Source organism: Schistosoma haematobium, chromosome 6 (genome assembly GCF_000699445.3).
Source record: "Schistosoma haematobium chromosome 6, whole genome shotgun sequence".
NCBI lineage: Eukaryota > Metazoa > Platyhelminthes > Trematoda > Strigeidida > Schistosomatidae > Schistosoma > Schistosoma haematobium.
This window is the reverse complement of record NC_067201.1, coordinates 632,701-653,217: the sequence shown is the minus strand read 5'-3', so window position 1 is coordinate 653,217 and position 20,517 is coordinate 632,701. Positions and strand designations below refer to the sequence as shown.

The window sequence follows — 20,517 nt, the reverse complement described above, 5'->3', positions numbered from 1 at the left end:
TTTATTTATTTACACTAGTACAAAGAGGAACCAAATATATATATATATATATATATATATATATATATATATATGCCACACTATCATTCGATTTCTGTGAGTTGTAATACTATTGGTGTGTTCAAACCGAAGTAGGTTGTTTTCTCAGGAAGTCACTCATCGAGCATTTGACTTAGAGATCATATCCACAAGGCAATGGAGCAACATTAGGAGGACCTACGAACGACGCTAGCGTCTTTATATATAAGGACCTTGAGAATGTCCACCTCCTTGCTACAGCTAAATGGAGGTTACAAAACAGTTTATAGAATTATGATTAACAATTGATGGCTAGTGATTTGATCTATGGTTTTCACCACGAACTGACATCAACTAAAACGTCAGATCGCCGAAATCCAAGACCTGTCAGTCTAAAACTGACTGGTTCGTCCATAAATTATAGTCTCGTCGCATGCCACCTACCACAGATGACGGTAACGCACAAAACAAATAGCCTCATTCAGAACTCAAGGTCAAATGACCTTCAGCGAGCAGGAGAGGTGTTCGATTAAAGAAATTTATTTGATTTGTGCCTTCAGGAGGGAAGAATGTGTATTGGACTACTCTATCAAGAGAACGCGATTGGTGTTGTGGAAACAACTATTATTATAACCAATTGTATCAGGATTGTTTTACTTATTTGTTTAACTGTACCAAAATGCATACATTCTTCCTTTGATTGTGACCTTGTACGCATTTACGTTTGCTCAAAGATTCCGTTTGTATTCCTTTGGCACGATCTCGGTATTATTTCGATACCACGAGATCACTAACAAATTTATCTCGCTACAACCTCCAATCGCGTTCTTATATCCGGCACGCAACCTTCTTGTGATGGTGATCATAATCAACCGCGACTCGACGCCACGCTGCAAACGGTGTATTTAACAAACACAAGGAGAATATTAACACATTTGGATGATGTAATACCTGATAATATATCAAACTTAACTTCACAAGATTCCGGAAATGTTCCTTGTATCAAACTACTCATTTACAAGCTCAGCAGATTGACCACTTGTAGAGAGTAGGTGTCTCTATAGTTTGGTCTGCTTTATCGTCCTCCTAATTTCTGGGTATTGCCCTGTGGCGCTAAATAAATCTCCAAACTAATTTGTTCCGTAATTTACGACATTTGATGCTGACTCATTGGTTTTACTAGACGCACCTAGCTGAAGTCGCTCAACCACGCATCCACACCAGATCATGAGTGAGCATATCGTGCTACACATCCTCTGCTACAACTAACCAGCTTAGAAAGAACGTTGTTCGATATATCAATACTCTTTTAAACACATCTTTATATACGTATTATAGTGAAGACTCAGTCTTTTGTGTGTTACAGGTAAACAATAGGTCGCATCGGCATCATATGTACATTGATAGATGAAGATCCAGTGACATAAGGTAATGTTCGTATTGTGTTAAGACAAGTCCTTTAAATGACTTCCTCTGTCGCCTTTGGATACGTAGTCCAATGACTTTTTGGATGGAACGAAGAACACCATGTTCTTGTCCCCTGAGTTGGGCTTAAAAAAATTAATAGAAGTTAATTACGAAGTTCTGCTGTCAAACAGGCGAAAAATGCTCCTGAAAGCTACTAGTGAAAGGTCTGCTCCAAAGATATATTCATCACAGTGTGAAACTTCAGATTTTAGTGTTTAAAACCCATAGGCCCTTTGCAATTTGTAACACATATGGATGGGAATTATTTGAGCTACATATTGTGGAGATACTTAACGTAGGCTTATGTTGTAATTAGTCTTTGTTATTGTTCATATGTTATAAAGTGTTCCTTGTAGTGGGTGGCATCACGTCAAGCCCACCTAGGTTATTCTAGCTTCTGGATAGACCAAAGTGTTCATCGCTGAAATAAAAAATCTCACATTAGAAAACACGATTATGCAGTGAGTCTTAACCAGAAAATCTACACGTCTACGAATAATCTTACAATAGTTAGTATATGTATAAGATGTTTGATATTGTAATGGCTGCTACTACGCCAAACCGACACATAAATTAATCTAGCTTCTGGTGAGATCAGTTTCTCCATACTTCTCAAGGCCTTTTTGACGTTGTTGATTACTCGTTTATTAATTCCAACTGTTTTAATATGATTGTATGTAGGTTAGCTGCCTACTCTATTCATTATGTATATGGAATTTTCTTTTGAATTCAACTGTTGAATCACGTTTGATCAAAACGACTTGGTTCACTCGGTGTAACGAACAAACTGGAAATATACGGTTTGAGCGCAGAACTGACGAGCCAATATTTACTCGATTAGACCAGACAACGTTCTCCTGTATAGCTTACGAAGCGTTTTTGAGTTACTCGTATGAAATTGTATTGTGTAATAATAATATGCACCTTCTCATGCGGAAATATATTATTATTATTATTACACTCGGTTTCTTTACTGCACATCTTTCTGTCTTGCTTCTTTTCGCTTTCTCCACTTCGTTTCTCTGATTGCCTGTCCGGATCAATGAGTGTATGAAATATACGTATTGAGAATTCATTCTCGTATTTGGCTTATTTTATTCCGTTATTCTCTAACACAAATTAGGTCGATAATTATAGACTGGGGTAGCCGGGGGTGTATATTTCCATGACAATCAAGCATGTGTCATCTGTAACAACTTGATCTAGCCTGTAAACTAGCATAACTAATGTTACATATTGTTACTTAAGAACACATACTGACATTGATATATTAACAACCACCAGACTATGTAACTAGGGTCAGATAAAAGCGCACTGAAACATTTGGTTTGGAATGCGTCTCATATAGAATTATTCATACATTGAAACGTTGAAAGGAAACGCAATGTTCAAAAATACTGTCTTTTTAAGAACTCTGTAGCGTCATCAAAGGCTTTCCTAATATCGAAATGCAGTATAACTACTAGTCTCTTCTGGTCACGTATGCGAGTAACCTAGTATAAGAAGTCTATCAGACACGACCTTGTTCTAATGAAGCCGTGTTGTGACGGGTCTATCAGATCTTCCTTAAGTAGGTGATCAGATAGTTGATTTTGTATCACTTTTTCCATTATTGTGAATGTGTATGTAAACAGTGATTGAAATTGTATGTGAACATATATAGTTTGTGTTGTCTGTGAAATGGACGATAAGTAATTATTAGGACGGGTGCAATGAAAATGACATAATCAAATTCATAAACAGGTTACGTGAGATCAAAATGAGAAATTAAAGAGCTAAAAATATTGAAGTTCCATGAATTTTGTAAAGGGAGAAACAGAAAGGATTAGAAACAAATAATAGTATTTAAATACAATATCAGGGTAAATTCAGAGAGTATATGAACACGTTCAGAGCATAAACATTGAATTTATTGATGTGTATTCGTATGGAATCTACTGTATATAAGAGTCAAATTCTGAAATCGTAGGGTAGATTTGGTTGGATTTCGCCAATAATTTCAAACATTGGAGTTTCTTCTCATGTGGTAACCAGTATTAACTCGATGTGTGGAGATAGGACTCCTTATCACTTTGTTTTGTCCCTTGCTCAACCTCGAGGGTAATGTCTGAAAATACGATAGCGCGTTTGCTAGTTATGTGCCAAATACAAGTTGTTGAGTGGGTCAGCTGTAATAACCTGTTTGTTAGATAGTATATTTGCTGTACAAGGTGTTATAGAGCAGTCATGTTTGCTTGCGTGCATAAACTCTGGTAGTTGTGAGGTATCTTACTTATGTACTTATATACTGAGCTGTGCAATACTTTCGGTACTATTCATAAGCGCACATTCCACACACCTTGTTAGTCACAAACCATCAACATGTCTTCTCAACTTTCCACCTCATGTTTACTCTACCCGATTGTCCGTAATCACCGTACTGTGATAAGCCCACAACAACACTAACCATAGCAGTTGTCACATTTGAAGGAATTAAGAAGCAAACGTACTTTCTCGCTTCATCAAAAAGACTATTTTCAGCAACCAGATGTTGATGAGGACGGTGAGGATGATTGTTCTTTGCTGGATTTTTCATTGTTTTATTTTTCTTAAATTTCTTTTTATTTGTCTATATATATATATATTTGTCATTTTTCATGCTATATGCATGTGTGCGTGTCTGTTTCTGTACAGACCGTGATGTACATACTGTCTTTATTGATGTTGCCTTCTTTTCCGTGACGAGGGTAATGTTTTACTCATGGTCAATTGCTTTGTCGCATCAACCATCCCATCACAACTGTCATGATACACTGACCTTGATTCCTATACAAAGATGCATATAGTGGTTATCGAGCTGACGAGTCACAAATAGGGAGAAAAGCGCATCATCGATTCCAATGCTAGTCACCAGCTATCTTTCCTTAAAAAGATTGAGTTATATTGCATGACAACTAGATGAGGACAGACGAACGTATTGTATTCGAAATTCGAAATCGGGCAGTCTTTAAGTACAAAGTTATCATTGATTTATACAAACAGCATAAACCTGTAAATCGGCTGCATTGGGGAATAAGATTTGAAAAATTGAGAATTCTATCTGATTCATGGCATTGAATATAACATAATATCAAGTTCTATCATTTCTGTAATATCCAATATAATATTCAAAGTAATATTGATTACTTCTTCAATCTCAGTGTAAACAACGTGTTTGTTTAATGAACAAACATATTTGTGTTGACCTCTTTTATTTATAGAATCAGCTATAATTATACTTTATTTATCATTGATCACCTCATTCCATCTCAACTAATCAAATAATATGATATTCTCTATTCTGTATCGTTGGTGTAACGTCAATCTTAGAACAAAAAAACACATCGCTTTCTAATAATATGTTGTTTATTTGGCCGATAATCACCTGCCTATAAACATCAAAGATGAGTGAAATTCTCATTTTACAAATTATTGCTACTTTTCTAAAAAGAAAATGAAGTGAAAACAAATTTTCTGGTTGTCAATTCATAGATGGTTCTGCTCCAGTTATGATGAATAAACATTCCAATCATTTACCATGTCAGTTGTATTGTTCAACTAACTTCATATTTTATGATAAGGATAAGTCTTCTATGTGATTTCTGTTTTGTCACAATTCTGGTAGATTTACATACACTGGATGAGTTGGATAGCGTAAAACATGGAGTGTATCTCTCTGGTGATGTGAAATTAAACTACTATGGTGAAAACCATAGTGCTTGAATCCATTTATCAGTCTGGGCTAGGCCACCGTTAAAAACGTGGAAGCACCGGACGGCCGTTTAGTATAATACTCATGAATCCCAATGTAAAAATTACTGCAATCACAACGGATACCCAGTCTGACAATATTATAATGCTGTTTACAGTTTTGTTAGAAGAAGAAATGTCTCACATATATTCCATCATTCAATGCCATTATTAACGCTAACACTCTATTTAGAGAAAATGTGAATGATGTTAAAAACCTTCTATAACTTCGTAAATTTTCTGGTACATACATTTTGTTTTCGTAATTTGAAAGATACTTGATTTTAATTAACGTACAAATTCTTGGAGGTGTTAGGTCCAAACTAAGGTTTGGACTGAAGAATAACTGTCTAGGTGGGTTAGATACGTGCCTTTGCCCGGATGAAACCAAAACAACGTGATTGGGTGAAATGTTGGTTCTGAATGTCACTGTAAATTTAAATGTACCCTATTACCTTTTAGTGACTCACATTTACCACGAGAACACGACTGGCTTAATAAAAACAATTATTATTATAGCCAGTTGTACCAGTGACTGTTTTAATGTGCTTTTGTTTGAATGTGCTAATGACAGCTTTATTGTGCTTCGATTCTTATTCTTACACTTTGATTGTATCTTCGCGCGAATTTGGTTACGTTCTGTAACCAAGCTTGTATCCTGGCAGGATCTCGGTATCCTTTCGATACCACGAGATCGTCGGTGAATATATCTCGATTTGGTCCATTAACTGCCTTCTGATATTTGGCTTCCGGGGGATTTTATGGAGTCATTTGGCACGTGCTTTCTTGGTAACGGTGTTCATAGTCAATTTCGACTCGAGACCATGCTACAACCTAAACAAATTTAACCACCCAGCTATCCAACCAATAATTGTTCAATGAATCAAATTCAAATTACAATAGATAAGGAAATTGATGATGGATGAGAGAAAATTACCGATGGCAACAAATCAATGTTATTCCATCCTGTCTGGATAGATCACGCACAGATTCATTCAAAATATACTATTTGATTGCTTTATAACACAGAGTTTTTCCCACTCTGTAAGAGTGTCTCAATTCACAATCAAAAAATGAACAATTCTAGTCAATACAAGCAACACAATCAAAAAGAGGAACAAACCAATGCAAACCAATATGGCTGCTGCCAAGGCTTAGTATGAAGTAAACACAACATAAATGCAGTTCAGGGAGAAACAACGAAACTTAGTGAAGGTGTAAGAAAAATAAAATCTAGACTTGTTTCTCATGAATCCATGAGGTTAGAACCGATTATTTGCCACGTTTTTTTAATAATGTGATCAATCACTGACGCAAACACTTCATTGTTTTCTTCTTTTCAAATCTCTCATCTTATAACCAATTTTACGGCACAACTGTTACTAGTTCATCATTCACTCTACATCTTTTTCCATTCCTACTTGAATATCAGCTAGACCCTCTTAAGTTATTTCATATTCAACACATTCATAACACCTAATTAAAAACAGCTTGTCAACCAGATTTCACTCAACAGTGAATAGTCAAATAACGAAGGATTGAGGTGCTTTGTTAAATATTGATGCGCATTCCGACAGTTTAGTTTAAAACACTGAACGACGTCAATTTCGATTGACGTTTCTCAGTATTGAGACTTTAACAAAATGGACATTTACAACGGACTCATTGCTGATTTCAATGGTCACGTGAACACGTATACACGATGCTGTTAATTGACAAGTGCAATGTTGTAACCACTTGTGAAATTTATAGCGACTCACGTGCAAATGGGTTTATTCTCATTTAACTCAGTTAAGCCCTTTTGCTAACTTATTTAGCGGACAAAGCTATCCGCACTATAACAATTTATTGTACCCTTATTATTATTCTGTGCTTGTATGAAATACGCATGCTTGAATATTGCTTACGGCCTACGCATTTGTTCACTCTCCTAGTCTCACTATTAACCGCTTATTTGATTTGATTACTCATTAATTTCACATGCTATATATATGTCCATGTTATTCATATGATTGACTCTGCTTTCTCGCTCGCTTGATTGTACTCGATTACTTACATTCGCTCAGTCGCTCGCTTGCCTGTTTACCGTTCGACACAACTCTTAATGCTCGTTTAACGCATCTGTAAATTTTGGACATTTGTGTGTGTGGTCTCGAAATAAACGTAATCAACGCTTCGTATTCGCCTTCTGAATAATATACCGTTGGAGTTAAATAGGACAGTTATCAAGACGAATTGTATACGAAGTTTAAGGAATATATCGAATACCGACCACCACAAATTACCCATGTCTTTATTGAATGAAAACAATGACACAAATACAAAAAATTATATTTTTATATTCGACCAACAAAGTGACATCAGTCATTACGTAAACAATCATCAATGTGATATGCAATTGCATGAAACAATCCTCAATGTTTTGAAATGATTAACAAAATAGAAAGTGTATTTCATAAAATATGAAAATGAAAAGAACACAGTCAACTTGATGAGAACAATCGAGAAGCTATTTGTGAGAACCATTGATAAACTCTGTTCCTTCTGTAGAACCATAGCCAAATGCCACAACCAATGCATAAAATAAGGAAAGTTATAACTAATGGTACAACGAAGTACAAGTATTGCGATGATTTTCTTTCCCCAATGTCTTCCGTTGCATCTGTAGTCATAATCTGAAATGAACGAAATAGTATAATGATTACAAAATATCAAATATTTACCAAATGTGATTCAGTGCTTGAACTAGTCTTCTTCAATTTATTTCTTAGATCAATTTCAGTAGTTGGTTCAGTGGAAACCTTGAGAATCGAGCTCTTCAGAAGAAAGAAACATTGGCAATATAATTAATTGCCAAATATTTCATCATTCATTATACGCCATTGTCAGTATTGATGACAGAAGTGAATTCAACAATCAGTTACATAATTTACATTTGCACAATGTGATCAATGAATAATAATGATTTAGGGAAATCTGCTACTGATTTGACGGTCAATGTGATGAGTACACATTATCCTACAATTAACTGACAACTTATTTGTGTGATGAAATTTTGTTTCCCGGATGGTTCACCTTATCTCAATGTAAATAATCAATAACAAACCAATAGCTGACGGCTTTATTGAAGCAATCCATCCAGAATACAAATTTCGCAACAGGGTAACACGAATGTCTGTTCTGAAATTCAACAATGGAAGTGCACGAACTTTCACTCTCCAAACATGATGCAGAATTTATGACAGATTATGCTTCATCATTCAAAATGATGTCATCGGCATTTTTTGAACAATTCACATATACAGACGGTTTCATATTGGACATCGAGAATCACTACACATTCTATGAGGAGAAGAATTAACATTTTTTCAAGCATAAGTGTCAAACGACGCTTCTATTGATTGTTGAATGGCCACATGGAAACATGGCATCCTACTCATATCTAAATAAACATCATCAACATATACATTACATTATATGTTTGCAGCAAGAAAATGTTCTTCCGAGTAAATAGATTTACTATATAGAATATAATATATAATATTGAAAACAATCTCTGAAGTCTATCAATTACTTACTTTAACCTTGCAACCATTTACTTTGAATTCATGACTATCCTTATCGTTACTAGTAATGCACATATTGACTTTTTCACACCAAACACATGTGGTATTCGGTGTTGTTGCGCCATGACATGTTTTACTCGTATTGTGTTTTGGACAAACTTCTTCAGTGGAAAGAATGAGGTGATTGAATAACAATTTGTCAAACAAAAGATAAGTGAATTACAATACATATAAATATAACTCGATGATCTAATGATGATTTCGAAATAAGGCGACTATGTCATTCACTAGGAATTTGTCATTGCCTCACGCAATGCAAAATTCAGCACACTTTCATTGACATTTACATTTCACGATAACACTTTGGCTTTGAATGAAAATACATTCATAATGAATAACATTTTATTCAACGAATATTAAAGTCGATCTAAACATTGCATTGTGGAATGATTCTCTCATTTGTCGAGGTGGTATTTCAATAACCTAACACATGATAAACTGAAAAGCGTGCGTGATTACTCTGAGTACATACTCATGAGAAGGAGAACTGGTTCATATTATGTCATTCACATTTCACGACAACACCTCGGAACTGAATGAAACTAAGTTGAATGTTCAACGATGAGTATTGACGTGCGGATTTGGTAGATTTTGATGACTGTTCGCATTCAGAAATGTATACACTATGCTGTCACCGGGTTCATCAAAGCCCACTGCATTCGATTTCTAGTAGATTTGGAGTTTCATTCATTGATATCAGTGTGATGACGAAAACGTGTCTTGTATACCGATTCAACATGTGAAAACTGATAAATAACATTGTAAACTCACTCACACTGACCATTTTGAAATCCGTGCAAGAACGTCAGTTGTCCCCAGACAATGAATTCACTTATAATTATGTTAATTCGATCGAAAAACAAAGGAGGAGTGGCATTGTTTATCAATTCGTCGCTGACGTTTTTGTGGAAGAGATTTCAGTCGACCTATCGTTATGGGATGTTTCAAACTATGTGATCACATTATACTCTGTGTGCTGTCGGTTAGCACGTCACACTAGTTGGATCATGAACATCCATCGATAGTAAATTATATTTTATTCAATGAATATTGGGGTCAATCTGAACATTAAATTATGGGATGATTTTTCTCATTCATAGTGATGTTACTTCAATACTCCAACACATGACGAACTCCTCCGCTCTTCCACTTATATAAAAGGTATATGGATGATATCTTTATCATTTGTGATAACAAATGTAACTTAAGTGATCTCCTAAATGCATTTAATAATTGTCACCCATCAATAAAATTCACAATTGAAGTTGAAAGCAAACAAAATATTCACTTCCTTGATGTAGATATAACAAGGAAACAAGATGGTACTTCAAAAAGATCTATCTATAGGAAACCCATATGGAATGGCCAACTATCAAGTTTCCACAGTTGGGTTCCCATCAGCCGAAAAAGAAACTTAATAATCACTCTCGCCACAAGAATACGAAGAATCTGTAGCCCTGAGGTCGTAGAGGAAGAATTGAGTTTTTTAAAAGAGATACTTATCAAAAACGGATATCCTTCTATATTCATTGATGAGAACATGAAACCGAAAATGCCAAGACCACAAACCAATGCAGTAGAAAAGACAATTTTATACATGAACATCGACTTCAAAGGCGATAGAGCCGCACATATCTTAAAGAGGAGAATTTCAGATTTTTTAAAAAGGACATTTTTCGCAGCAACATTGCGAATATTATTCTCCAGCCGATCACTGTTCGCCAATAATCTGAAAGATAAATTATCGCATCTGACCAATTCAATGTGCATTTACCAATTTACCTGCTCTTGTGGAGCTAGGTATATAGGTCGTTCGATGCGTACTTTATCCAAAAGAATTCAAGAACATTGTCCGGCGTGGCTAAGAAGAGGAGGCAGCGGTTCAATAAGAAGTTCTATAATCGAACACCTTGTGAACACAGGTCACTCAATCAAGACAGACTCTGCGTTCAAAGTCATCTACAAGGTAAGTAGAAACCTTCCTAAGAAAATTAGACTACATCTCCTTTGCATTGCCGAGGCAATAGCCATACATTTTGAAAAACCAGAATTATGTGTACAAAGGAGACTGGTACAACCTCTTCTTTTACCGTGGTCTTAATGTATTAAAATTTTTTTTCTCTCTTTCTCATTACTCTTGTTCTTTTACAGCCACCTGCTTCACCTTCCATCTTCCCTTCAAATCTTATACCCCCAACCGGTTTGTTTTTATTTCAACGATCATTCCGATTACATTTCATCTCTGTTTCAACATTTTATGTTATTTTATCATGCTGAGCTACTCTTACCCGATGAATATCGAAGCCATTAACTATCAAACTTTCCTTGTTTTAAAATTTTTTTCTAGTACCTTTGTTTATTTAACCTCACCGTCACCATATATATCATAAGTTTATTAACAGTATTATTATCACCCTGTAAAAATAAGTATATATATTTGCGATTGTACAGCTTTGAAAATGAATTCGCCGAAAAGAGAACTCTTCGCTGAACTAATCTTTCTTTCTTATTTAATGTCATAATGGGTGTATTCCGTTTATTAAAGAACTGAAGAGTGTTTGTGATTACTCAGTATACATATCAGTGAGGAAGGAAACACTTACCGAACATGAAAATCTTCAGTATTTTTGATACTGTACAAGTATCTACTGTCTATGGTATAGCGAAATGTGAACATATGACTTATCTACATGTCCAATTGATCGGATGAACAAGGTGAAGTATAGATTTTGGAAAGTAAGCGATTGTTTCGAAGTGAATTACAATTTCAAGAAATGTTTCCGCGGTTTTAATAACTCAGGAAGATACAATATCACATGTAGCAAGTTGGAAAACTATGGACACTTCCAAGTCAATACACAATCGACTAACTGACATATACTATCTCATCTATTGTTTTGTAACATTATGTACGCTTAAGTGAATTTTATCAACATGAGGACATGAAGGCCATCCATCCTTCATCATTTTAATTAATCAACAGAGAATCCACATATAGAATAGCGTGATTTGATACTAGTAACTAAATGTCATTTAATTATTTACTAAAATTGCACATGAAATTTTCAGTTTTTTGAAACGAAATTGATGCATTCAACTGTGTAAATAGTCATTTCTGATACAATAAGGTTTAACATACCCCCGAGAGCTTCATACTCCACTAACGTTCCACTTTGGATCCATTTTCCGGGAACAGTTATTATATGTGTTTTTTTATTTTCTGAAATAAATTTTAGAGAGGAAAACTGAGATTTTGTTTAAGGAGCGACTGTTAAAAAATGGGAACGACTTCTCTGAATATCCATGATGAAGATATTCACACACTATAGTTACATTACTCAGTATACCAGGTTAGACATGCGTCAGCAGACATGGATCGTGAAATTCACTGTTTACACAATTCAGCATATAAAACAGAAACAGCTCCAATACAATTTCATCAGAACAACGTAAATCATTTTTATGACACTAGTAAAGATGACAGTTGTTCACATAAAGACACAGATGAATTCAGTGGTTCACTGTTCAAAATACTTGATCAAAACACGCGGTTTCTCAGGACTACTTTGCACCTTGATTTATTATCACATATGATAGTGAAGCTTCGCTTCATCCACGTTGAATTTTCAATAAACAGTAGTGTTTGGACAATGAGTTTACCAGAAGCATTCAGATTTTATCTCACACGGTTTTCATCAACACTTCAATGACACTTCGACCAATCTGTTTTCACACGAAACTACTGAATAATGTAGACTGTAAGAAAGATATATTAGCTCACTATGACAGAATACAGCGAATTTCTGTATTGAAGTGGTGATCAAAGGCTATGTAAAGAAGTTAATATTAGGCTAACACATGATTGCTTGTTTAGGTCGGTGTAAATCAGAATGTAAATAACGTTTGTTACCTTCTCCGCACCGAATGACTCCATAAATTTGCGAATCCTTTTGTCCCTCGTCAATTACCTTAGGAATCTGAAAAGAAGTAACGGAAGTCTGAGTAAACATCAATCAACACACAACCACCTTTATCAAAGCCAACCAACCACTTTACACAAAGACAACTAGTTACACAGTAAGCATACTGATCTCCCCAGTTGCCTCAGGAGTGTGCCCCATCTAATCCACGTGGATTATTTGGCTCACTTCAGTTGTCAACTTCACTGAAATCCAATGATCGATCTATCTATCATACAATGATGCGCTACATTGTGCGATGGATATCTACGTCACTTGACGGAAATGTGATTGTGAATAACTGCAATGCTGTTGCACTTGAATTTGTTGTCATGTGGAGGAATTCTGTTGATGTACTCACTTCCATCCATCACGGTGCATACAATTCCTGATTACCTCGAAGCAATCAAAATCGATTCAGTTCAACACAGATGAAATCTTTCATCTCATCTGCCTTTTCTAGTTTTCACACATCTATTGTATTTGAAATTGGTGAAGTACTAAATGCTGATATTCGAACAAGTACACACTGGGGGACGATCAAGATTTTAACGATTTATCTCGTAGATTATTTGACAATGAAATTTTCAATTAGCTGAACTTCAGACGATGTAGTAAAGCTTGACAGAAAATGACTGTGTTAGAAAGTACTATAAAATACACCGTTTGTCCTTAATGGGTTCAAAGACGTCAGAATTTCTATTGATAACATTTCACTTCCTATAATTCATTGTTTTAAGAGAAAAGTGCTAGAATAAAGTGTTTCATTACGGAATTATTAATAGAGTTGCATAGTGTGTGTGCACGTTAAAAAATGTTGATATCGTTCTATCGTGTTCAATGAATCTTGATGCATTCGACAGTGTTGATTTGTGCAAAGTAAGATATTAATCCGAATTACATGAAACAACACCACATTACTATTCAATTGTGCAACTTACCTTCTCATAATAGATTGATATCTTCCCATTCGGATGTAACATAGTAGTTACATTGAATGCAGGAACTACAAGCAGAAGACCATCGTTATTTAGAATTTAAGGTATTAGTGATTAACATGTCATTGTTGGATGCGAAAGTGAATGTGCCTACGTGCAAAGTGATCAGTTTTAGGCAGGTATTTTCTTCGTTATCTCAAATGTTTTCTATGGTAGAATTCGTAATAAATATAATCTAATGAACGTCATGTAAATGCAGCAAGCATGTATCCTACAATATAAATGTCAGATAACCACATTCCGAAGCTGTATTACAACCCCGTTTCCATATCGAAATAATAAATCATCAAGCTTCCAATTAAATCTGATAGTTGAGGAGGTATTGACATTTGCTCAACACTCTCTATAATTACTCCAGAAAAAACCGACCCTTAATATACATGACATTAGCTATGGTTTGTTTGTTTACGAATAGAACATGATAACTTAGTCGGTTATGCAACGCATTGGTTTATCAGTGTTCGGTAACGATGGAAAATGAATAGCTTCAGATTATTCGTCTCGATGGTTTTTTAATTTGAATGAATAATTTTTATGAATGACCGTGTGATGAGTAACACAAATTTACTAATTTCAGAATACAGACTTCTGATCAAGCAGCATTGAAGCCTATTGACGAAGATGTATCTCTGCATTCGTTTATCCACAAGTAAAATGTGTTTATGACCTAATTTATTCATACGGATCTATTGATTGCACATCAAATCTAGTATGCTCCTGATCATGTTAACTGTCGTTCAGGTCTCAATCAATGTGACCAAATAATCGATGAATTCCACATACATAATTCCCTCTTCCTAATTTTCTGGGATGGTTACACTTTATTACATCTGTCAGTTATTGAAAAGAATTCAGTGATGTAAAATGAACAGGAAATGTGTAAACAAGTACTGCGAATGATGGTGTAAGTGTTTAAATATTTCGTGTGTAATCAAATAATCATTTTATGGATATTTACTTTTACTATCAGCTTCTGGAGAAAAGTATTGTCTGACGGTTAATAATTCCTCTGAAATGATGAAAGTAAAAATATTTGTGTTTTTATACACATGTATAATGAACATCCATAGAGAATGGGTTTAGACACCAGTTATCATCTTTCTTTCAAGATTTAATTGAACCGGTTCAATTAAATGGGAGTTGCAAGAAGACTCATAATTATTACAACGATATGATGAATGTTTCAATTCAACCAACTGAGAAGAATATTTTACTTCCGAAACGTTGATTTTAAAAGCTTTAGACAATCTAATAGATCTAGTTGTTCCGGATCGAATCAATTATGTTATACCAGTGCATTGTTCGTGGTAATTTTTTATCATCTGTCATTATTATTATTATTATTGCTGGTGGCTGGTGTAGATCCATATGAATATGATAGTCAAAAATGTGATGAATACACACAGTGGTTCACAGATAGTGACTAAGAGACATTCATTATTGATGAAGTAAATTAAAGAAAACATTTGGACGTTATCAATTATAATTTGGTAATTCATGGGATTTAATAATCTAAAATGGTTTCTCATACAACATCGTTTATTGTTGTAGATGAGTTCAGTTGGATTCGTTCAATTTATTATTTCTACTTAATCAATTTGCGTTTATTTCGAAGTGAACCATCGTTTTCACTTGACAGTAATGAATATGTGTTGTGAACACATTTGTAGTGATTCACATTTATCACGAGAACACGTCTGGTTTAATAAAAACAATTATTATTATAACCAACTGTACCAGTGTGTGTTTTAACGTGCTTTTGTTTGACTGTGCTAATGACAGCTATTTTGTGCTTCCATTCTTATACTTACACTTTGATTGTAACTTCGCGCGAATTCGGTTACGTTCTGTAACCAAGCTTGTGTCCCCAATTGTAGCGTGGTTTCCAGTTGGGATTAACTGTGAACACCGCTACCAAGAAACACGTGCCAAGTCAATCAGAAGGCGAAGGTTGGACGTAACCAAAGAAACCCATAAAATCCCCGAGAAGCCAAATATCAGAAGGCAATTAATGGACCAAGTCGAGGTTTATTAGCTGGCGATCTCGTGGCATCGAAAAGATACCGAGATCGTGACAGGATACAACCTTGGTTACAGAAGGTAACCGAATTCGCGCGAAGTTACAATCAAAGTGTAAGTATAAGAATGGAAGCACAAAATAGCTGTCATTAGCACAGTCAAACAAAAGCACGTTAAAACAAACACTGGTACAGTTGGTTATAATAATAATTGTCTTTATTAAACCAGTCGTGTTCTCGTGATGAATGTGAGTCACTACATATTTTCGGGCAACAAATCCTACAAGCTAATTAATCACTGTGTACTGGTCAACCCTCATGAATTAACCAGGTCAAATATTGAATCATTTATGCAAAATAAAAGTGAGAAATGAAAAGCAACATTAAATTATCATTGGATAATAGAGGTACTCACGATTAAATAAAATTTCACATTTTGCCAAAAAATCGCTTTCTAAATGAGTTCTAATTTCTCCTAAATGCTTTTGATCGTACATATAAATTGTACCTGTGTTTATTGAATGAAAACATGAAATTTAATTGACAATCTTTAGAGAATGAATTAAAAACTTTTTAGATTAACTGGAGACAAAATGAGCTCCGTGGATTGTAATTCAATTTCCATAAGGCTTGAAACTGTTTACAAGTTGAACGAAATAACATATCAGTAGATGTTTTGAATGGTAGAAAGGGCATAAAACTGATTTACTGAAGAAATTAAGGCAACACCGGTCAACAGAATGAAATGTGAATAAATAAAACTCGGTAACAATTTTAGTTCGATGAAAATGATTCTCTTACCAGTAGCGCGTAATTGGAATTTGATGACTGTAGCCCCGTAAAACGTAAACAGGAATTTCGCATCAATTTCCTGATTATATGTAAACATATGGATTAGTACCTCGATTGCAAAATGTAGTCAACTCACTTTATTAAGATCCAACGTTTCAAACCTGCCGCGAATAACTGGAAGAGACTGATTAGAGCGGATTGTCTGGGAATAGTGATAGTGATGAGACTGAATATGTCAATTGGAATCGGACTGATTACTTACATATCTATATGCATCACTTTCAAAAATTACTTCTTCGTAATACCGTAATTCAGGTTTTGTGCAAATTTCATGGCAGTCGAAGAATTTATAAATTAGTACGATGATCGAATAGATCAGTATAAACTGGCCAGTTGCAAATCTATGCCTGAAATGGTCCAGATAAAAATAGACAGCCTTATTATTTCGTTGAAACAAATTGAAGTTCATATAACACACTCATTTGCTTTAACTGTACAGTCAACACTCACTTCATCTTCTTGTTCACAACGTTAATAATTGTTGTTAGACCTTGTCGTGTTTATATACATTTTTTAGGTGTTTGTTTCTTTCTTTCTTATTCGATGATCCAAAGTGACCATTAGAAACATCACGTTCCATAAAATCATATGATCATTGTTAACCAATCATCGTGAAAGACCAACTCATCGTAATGCAATATACTTTTAGCTGTTGTACTCTAAAGACTGACACCTATTCACCGTTGGTTGAAATTTGAAGGCCTCTATTGGTCAAAATTATATTGGATATGATTAGAAATAGTTTAAACTATGTGAGGGGTTTTTAATGTAGGTCAAAATGTGTGCTCATATTTTCACGAATAAACATTTTGTTACTTATAATGATTTTTGAACTGTTTACCGATGGTGCATTGCCTTGATTTGATACGTTCAAATCCAAGTAACAAAACCTGTCTTCATTAGATATCTAAATTTGCATTTTTACATCTGAATTTAAAGAAATCAATCCTGTCAGACAACTCCGTCATCGTTGAATATGGTGTAGTGACTCACGTTTATCACGAGAGCACGACTGGTTTAATAAAAACAATTATTATTACAACCAACTGTACCAGTGTTTGTTTTAACGTGCTTTTGTTTGACTGTGCTAATGACAGCTATTTTCTGCTTCCATTCTTATACTTACACTTTGATTGTAACTTCGCGCGAATTCGGTTACGTTCTGTAACCAAGCTTGTATCCTGGCACGATCTCGGTATCCTTTCGATGCCACGAGATCGCCAGCAAATAAACATCGACTTGGTCCATTAATTGCCTTCTGGTATTCGGCTTCTCGGGGATTTTATGGAGTCATTTGGAACGAGCTTCTTACGCCTTCTGATTCGCTTGGCACGTGTTTCTTGGTAGCGGTGTTCACAGTTAATCTCAACTCGACGCCACGCTACAATCGGATTATAACTTCCGAACAGTCACAAAAGGCCCATTTGACCAGCACATTATGCCGTTGGCTCTATATACATTTAGCTATCAAAATAGGGAAAACGTTTCTTATTAGTCAGGTAGAAATGGACGTGAATGTCTGCACACTAAACGTAATGAGTCAATTACTGTTGAATGATTAACAGTCTACACTTTCGTAAATGAATAATAATTTCAGCGGAAGAAACCCAAACTATTCATGATTTGGTTATAATTGCAAAATATAATTCTTGGCAGTGTGATGGTGAATTTCGCGCTGCGAAACAATGTTGACAGTAACCAAAATATTGCTTCCACGAGTATCATATCCTGTGGTCGAATAAACGATTGTTGGGTAATTTTGCAAAATCATGAACATCAGAACTGATTTGAATTATACATAGAATTGTCTCACTAATGTCTGGTCTATTATCAAATTACTATTGTTCATTATCATTACATATAGTCGCAGTATTTTTAGGTGATTATGTAGCATATTCACTAGGGCTTGATAAGAGTTCACTTGGGTGTTTGTTCACTTCATCGTATCCACGGAAGCAATAGTAAGCCAATTCCATAAAATCACTGTCAAATTCTCATAAGACAATTCTACATTAATGTCAATGGAAACATAAAGTTCTTCATATGAACATGTTAAGTAAATATTTCAATGTTAATAAAATTTATTCAGTCTTATGTAGCTTATTTATTGTCCGTTTTTTGTAAGGCTATTCTGCGTTGGTGTCACGGAACCTAATGTTTTGCATATGAACAGCATTTGCAAACGTTTCAAGATTGAGAAACACTTTAGTCAATATCAACTGAATGGCACTGAGTATGAACGGAGTTCATGTTCAGTAAGAAAGAGTATAGCGATTAATACACTTCGTTCAGAATTGACATGTTTACTTTAATCAAAGTAGCAGATAATGGATATCGATGAATGTAAACATATATTATACACAAATGTCATCAATAAAAGAGCTGAACTTATTGTTTACTTTTCACGCATGACTACAGTACAACAGTATATTTCCCGGATCCAATCTTTTCCTAAACAGCTTGTATCCAATGAGTTTTACTTATTCCGAGAACTGACATGTTGTACCTTCTCATTTCAACACAATCTACGACATAATCCTTGTGACTTCCAAAGAATCTCTACTTTCATCGTGAGGAGTCATAATTCTTCGAAATGAATATCTTGTATAACTCACAGGACTGAAAAATTATGCTTTAAATGATATTTTTAAACACAGTTTGTTTCCAAGAGATGGAGTTGGTGACCACATGTTGAATCCTTCTATTTTATCCGGGATGAAGATCGGATTCATAAAGAATGCTCATCCATTTTAGCGACCTGCATCAAGCTTCCAGTCTTTATAAATTCAAATCAATAAGCACGAAACCGAATTCATACAAGGGTGTGAAACTAGTTAACGTAGACACTTCTACTGTGTTCCAGAATGGCTGCAATATTGTTTATTAAAACGTATGCATTCTCTTCGAAAAAACAACAGCGCAAACCAAATAAAACAACTTTGAAGCATTCAAATTCACTTATGGGTAGTCACAAACAAAGCTTTTATTAGTCTTTTCTCAGTCTACACAAATTCCGTGTTTACGACATTACGTTTTCCGATGATCGTTTGGTTTATGACGCATCGGTCCTCATGACATGTCTCGGTACAAATTGTCTCTTTCCAACCGTTGCCATTTCATAATTGTGAGTGTCGCCTCCACGAAATCGGTAGTATTTTGTTCACTAAAATGAGCATTTTTCGCGGCGTGCTTGACCGCTCTTGCTTATCCAGTAATAACTGATCTTCTACTTATCAGTTAAATGGGCAATCAGCCACTGTCGTTATCGACGTATAATCTTGTGCCATCGAAGATACATTTGGTATGTACAAGAATTTCATTATTCATGCTTTTATTTAACATCTTGCAATATGAAAGCTGAACGATTCGTTAGATCATAACCTTTAAATTATGGTTGTTGCTGACGAATAAGGGACAATTTTACACCCTACATGACGTTCCCAATAAGATCTAATCATTGTCAGAAGTGATTTGTCTTCAAACGCACTTTTGTTACTGCAGCATCTGTTCCCAACGATCGTTTGTGACAACTCCAAGTTGATTCCTGGCCATTGTGGAGGTCGAGAAAGTATTATTGTAAATGCACGGCGGATGGGTGGTGAAAAGATTGGAATATGAAATAGATTCATTCCCAAGAGCACAATTCCCAAAAACAAAACTGAATTCTGCTGCTGAGCGATTGCTAGCCACTCTCTTCAGGACATGATATTCATAGTCTGAATAAGGTTTAATCTCTTTGAGAAATGTGAATGGGGTTCCAACGTTTCATTTACCAACTGTTGCAATATATCTCCTACTGCCACGTTCGATG

At 35.1% G+C, this 20,517-nt stretch overlaps 1 protein-coding gene across 1 annotated transcript in view; it reads right to left on the bottom strand.

Moving 5' to 3' along the window:
• The window catches only part of TRMT11 (tRNA methyltransferase 11), a gene marked incomplete at both ends in the record, with an annotated part of 32,253 nt that extends 15,092 nt beyond the window's left edge, over positions 1-17,161 (bottom strand). Inside the window, 10 exons of the mRNA XM_051219419.1 lie at positions 7,873-7,928; positions 8,832-8,980; positions 12,019-12,099; positions 12,790-12,856; positions 13,780-13,844; positions 16,270-16,362; positions 16,656-16,725; positions 16,783-16,872; positions 16,909-17,053; positions 17,157-17,161. Coding sequence (XP_051065207.1) covers positions 7,873-7,928; positions 8,832-8,980; positions 12,019-12,099; positions 12,790-12,856; positions 13,780-13,844; positions 16,270-16,362; positions 16,656-16,725; positions 16,783-16,872; positions 16,909-17,053; positions 17,157-17,161 — 821 coding nt within the window. The remainder of the gene's footprint in view (positions 1-7,872; positions 7,929-8,831; positions 8,981-12,018; positions 12,100-12,789; positions 12,857-13,779; positions 13,845-16,269; positions 16,363-16,655; positions 16,726-16,782; positions 16,873-16,908; positions 17,054-17,156) is intronic.
• Between the last annotated feature and the right edge of the window lie 3,356 nt (positions 17,162-20,517).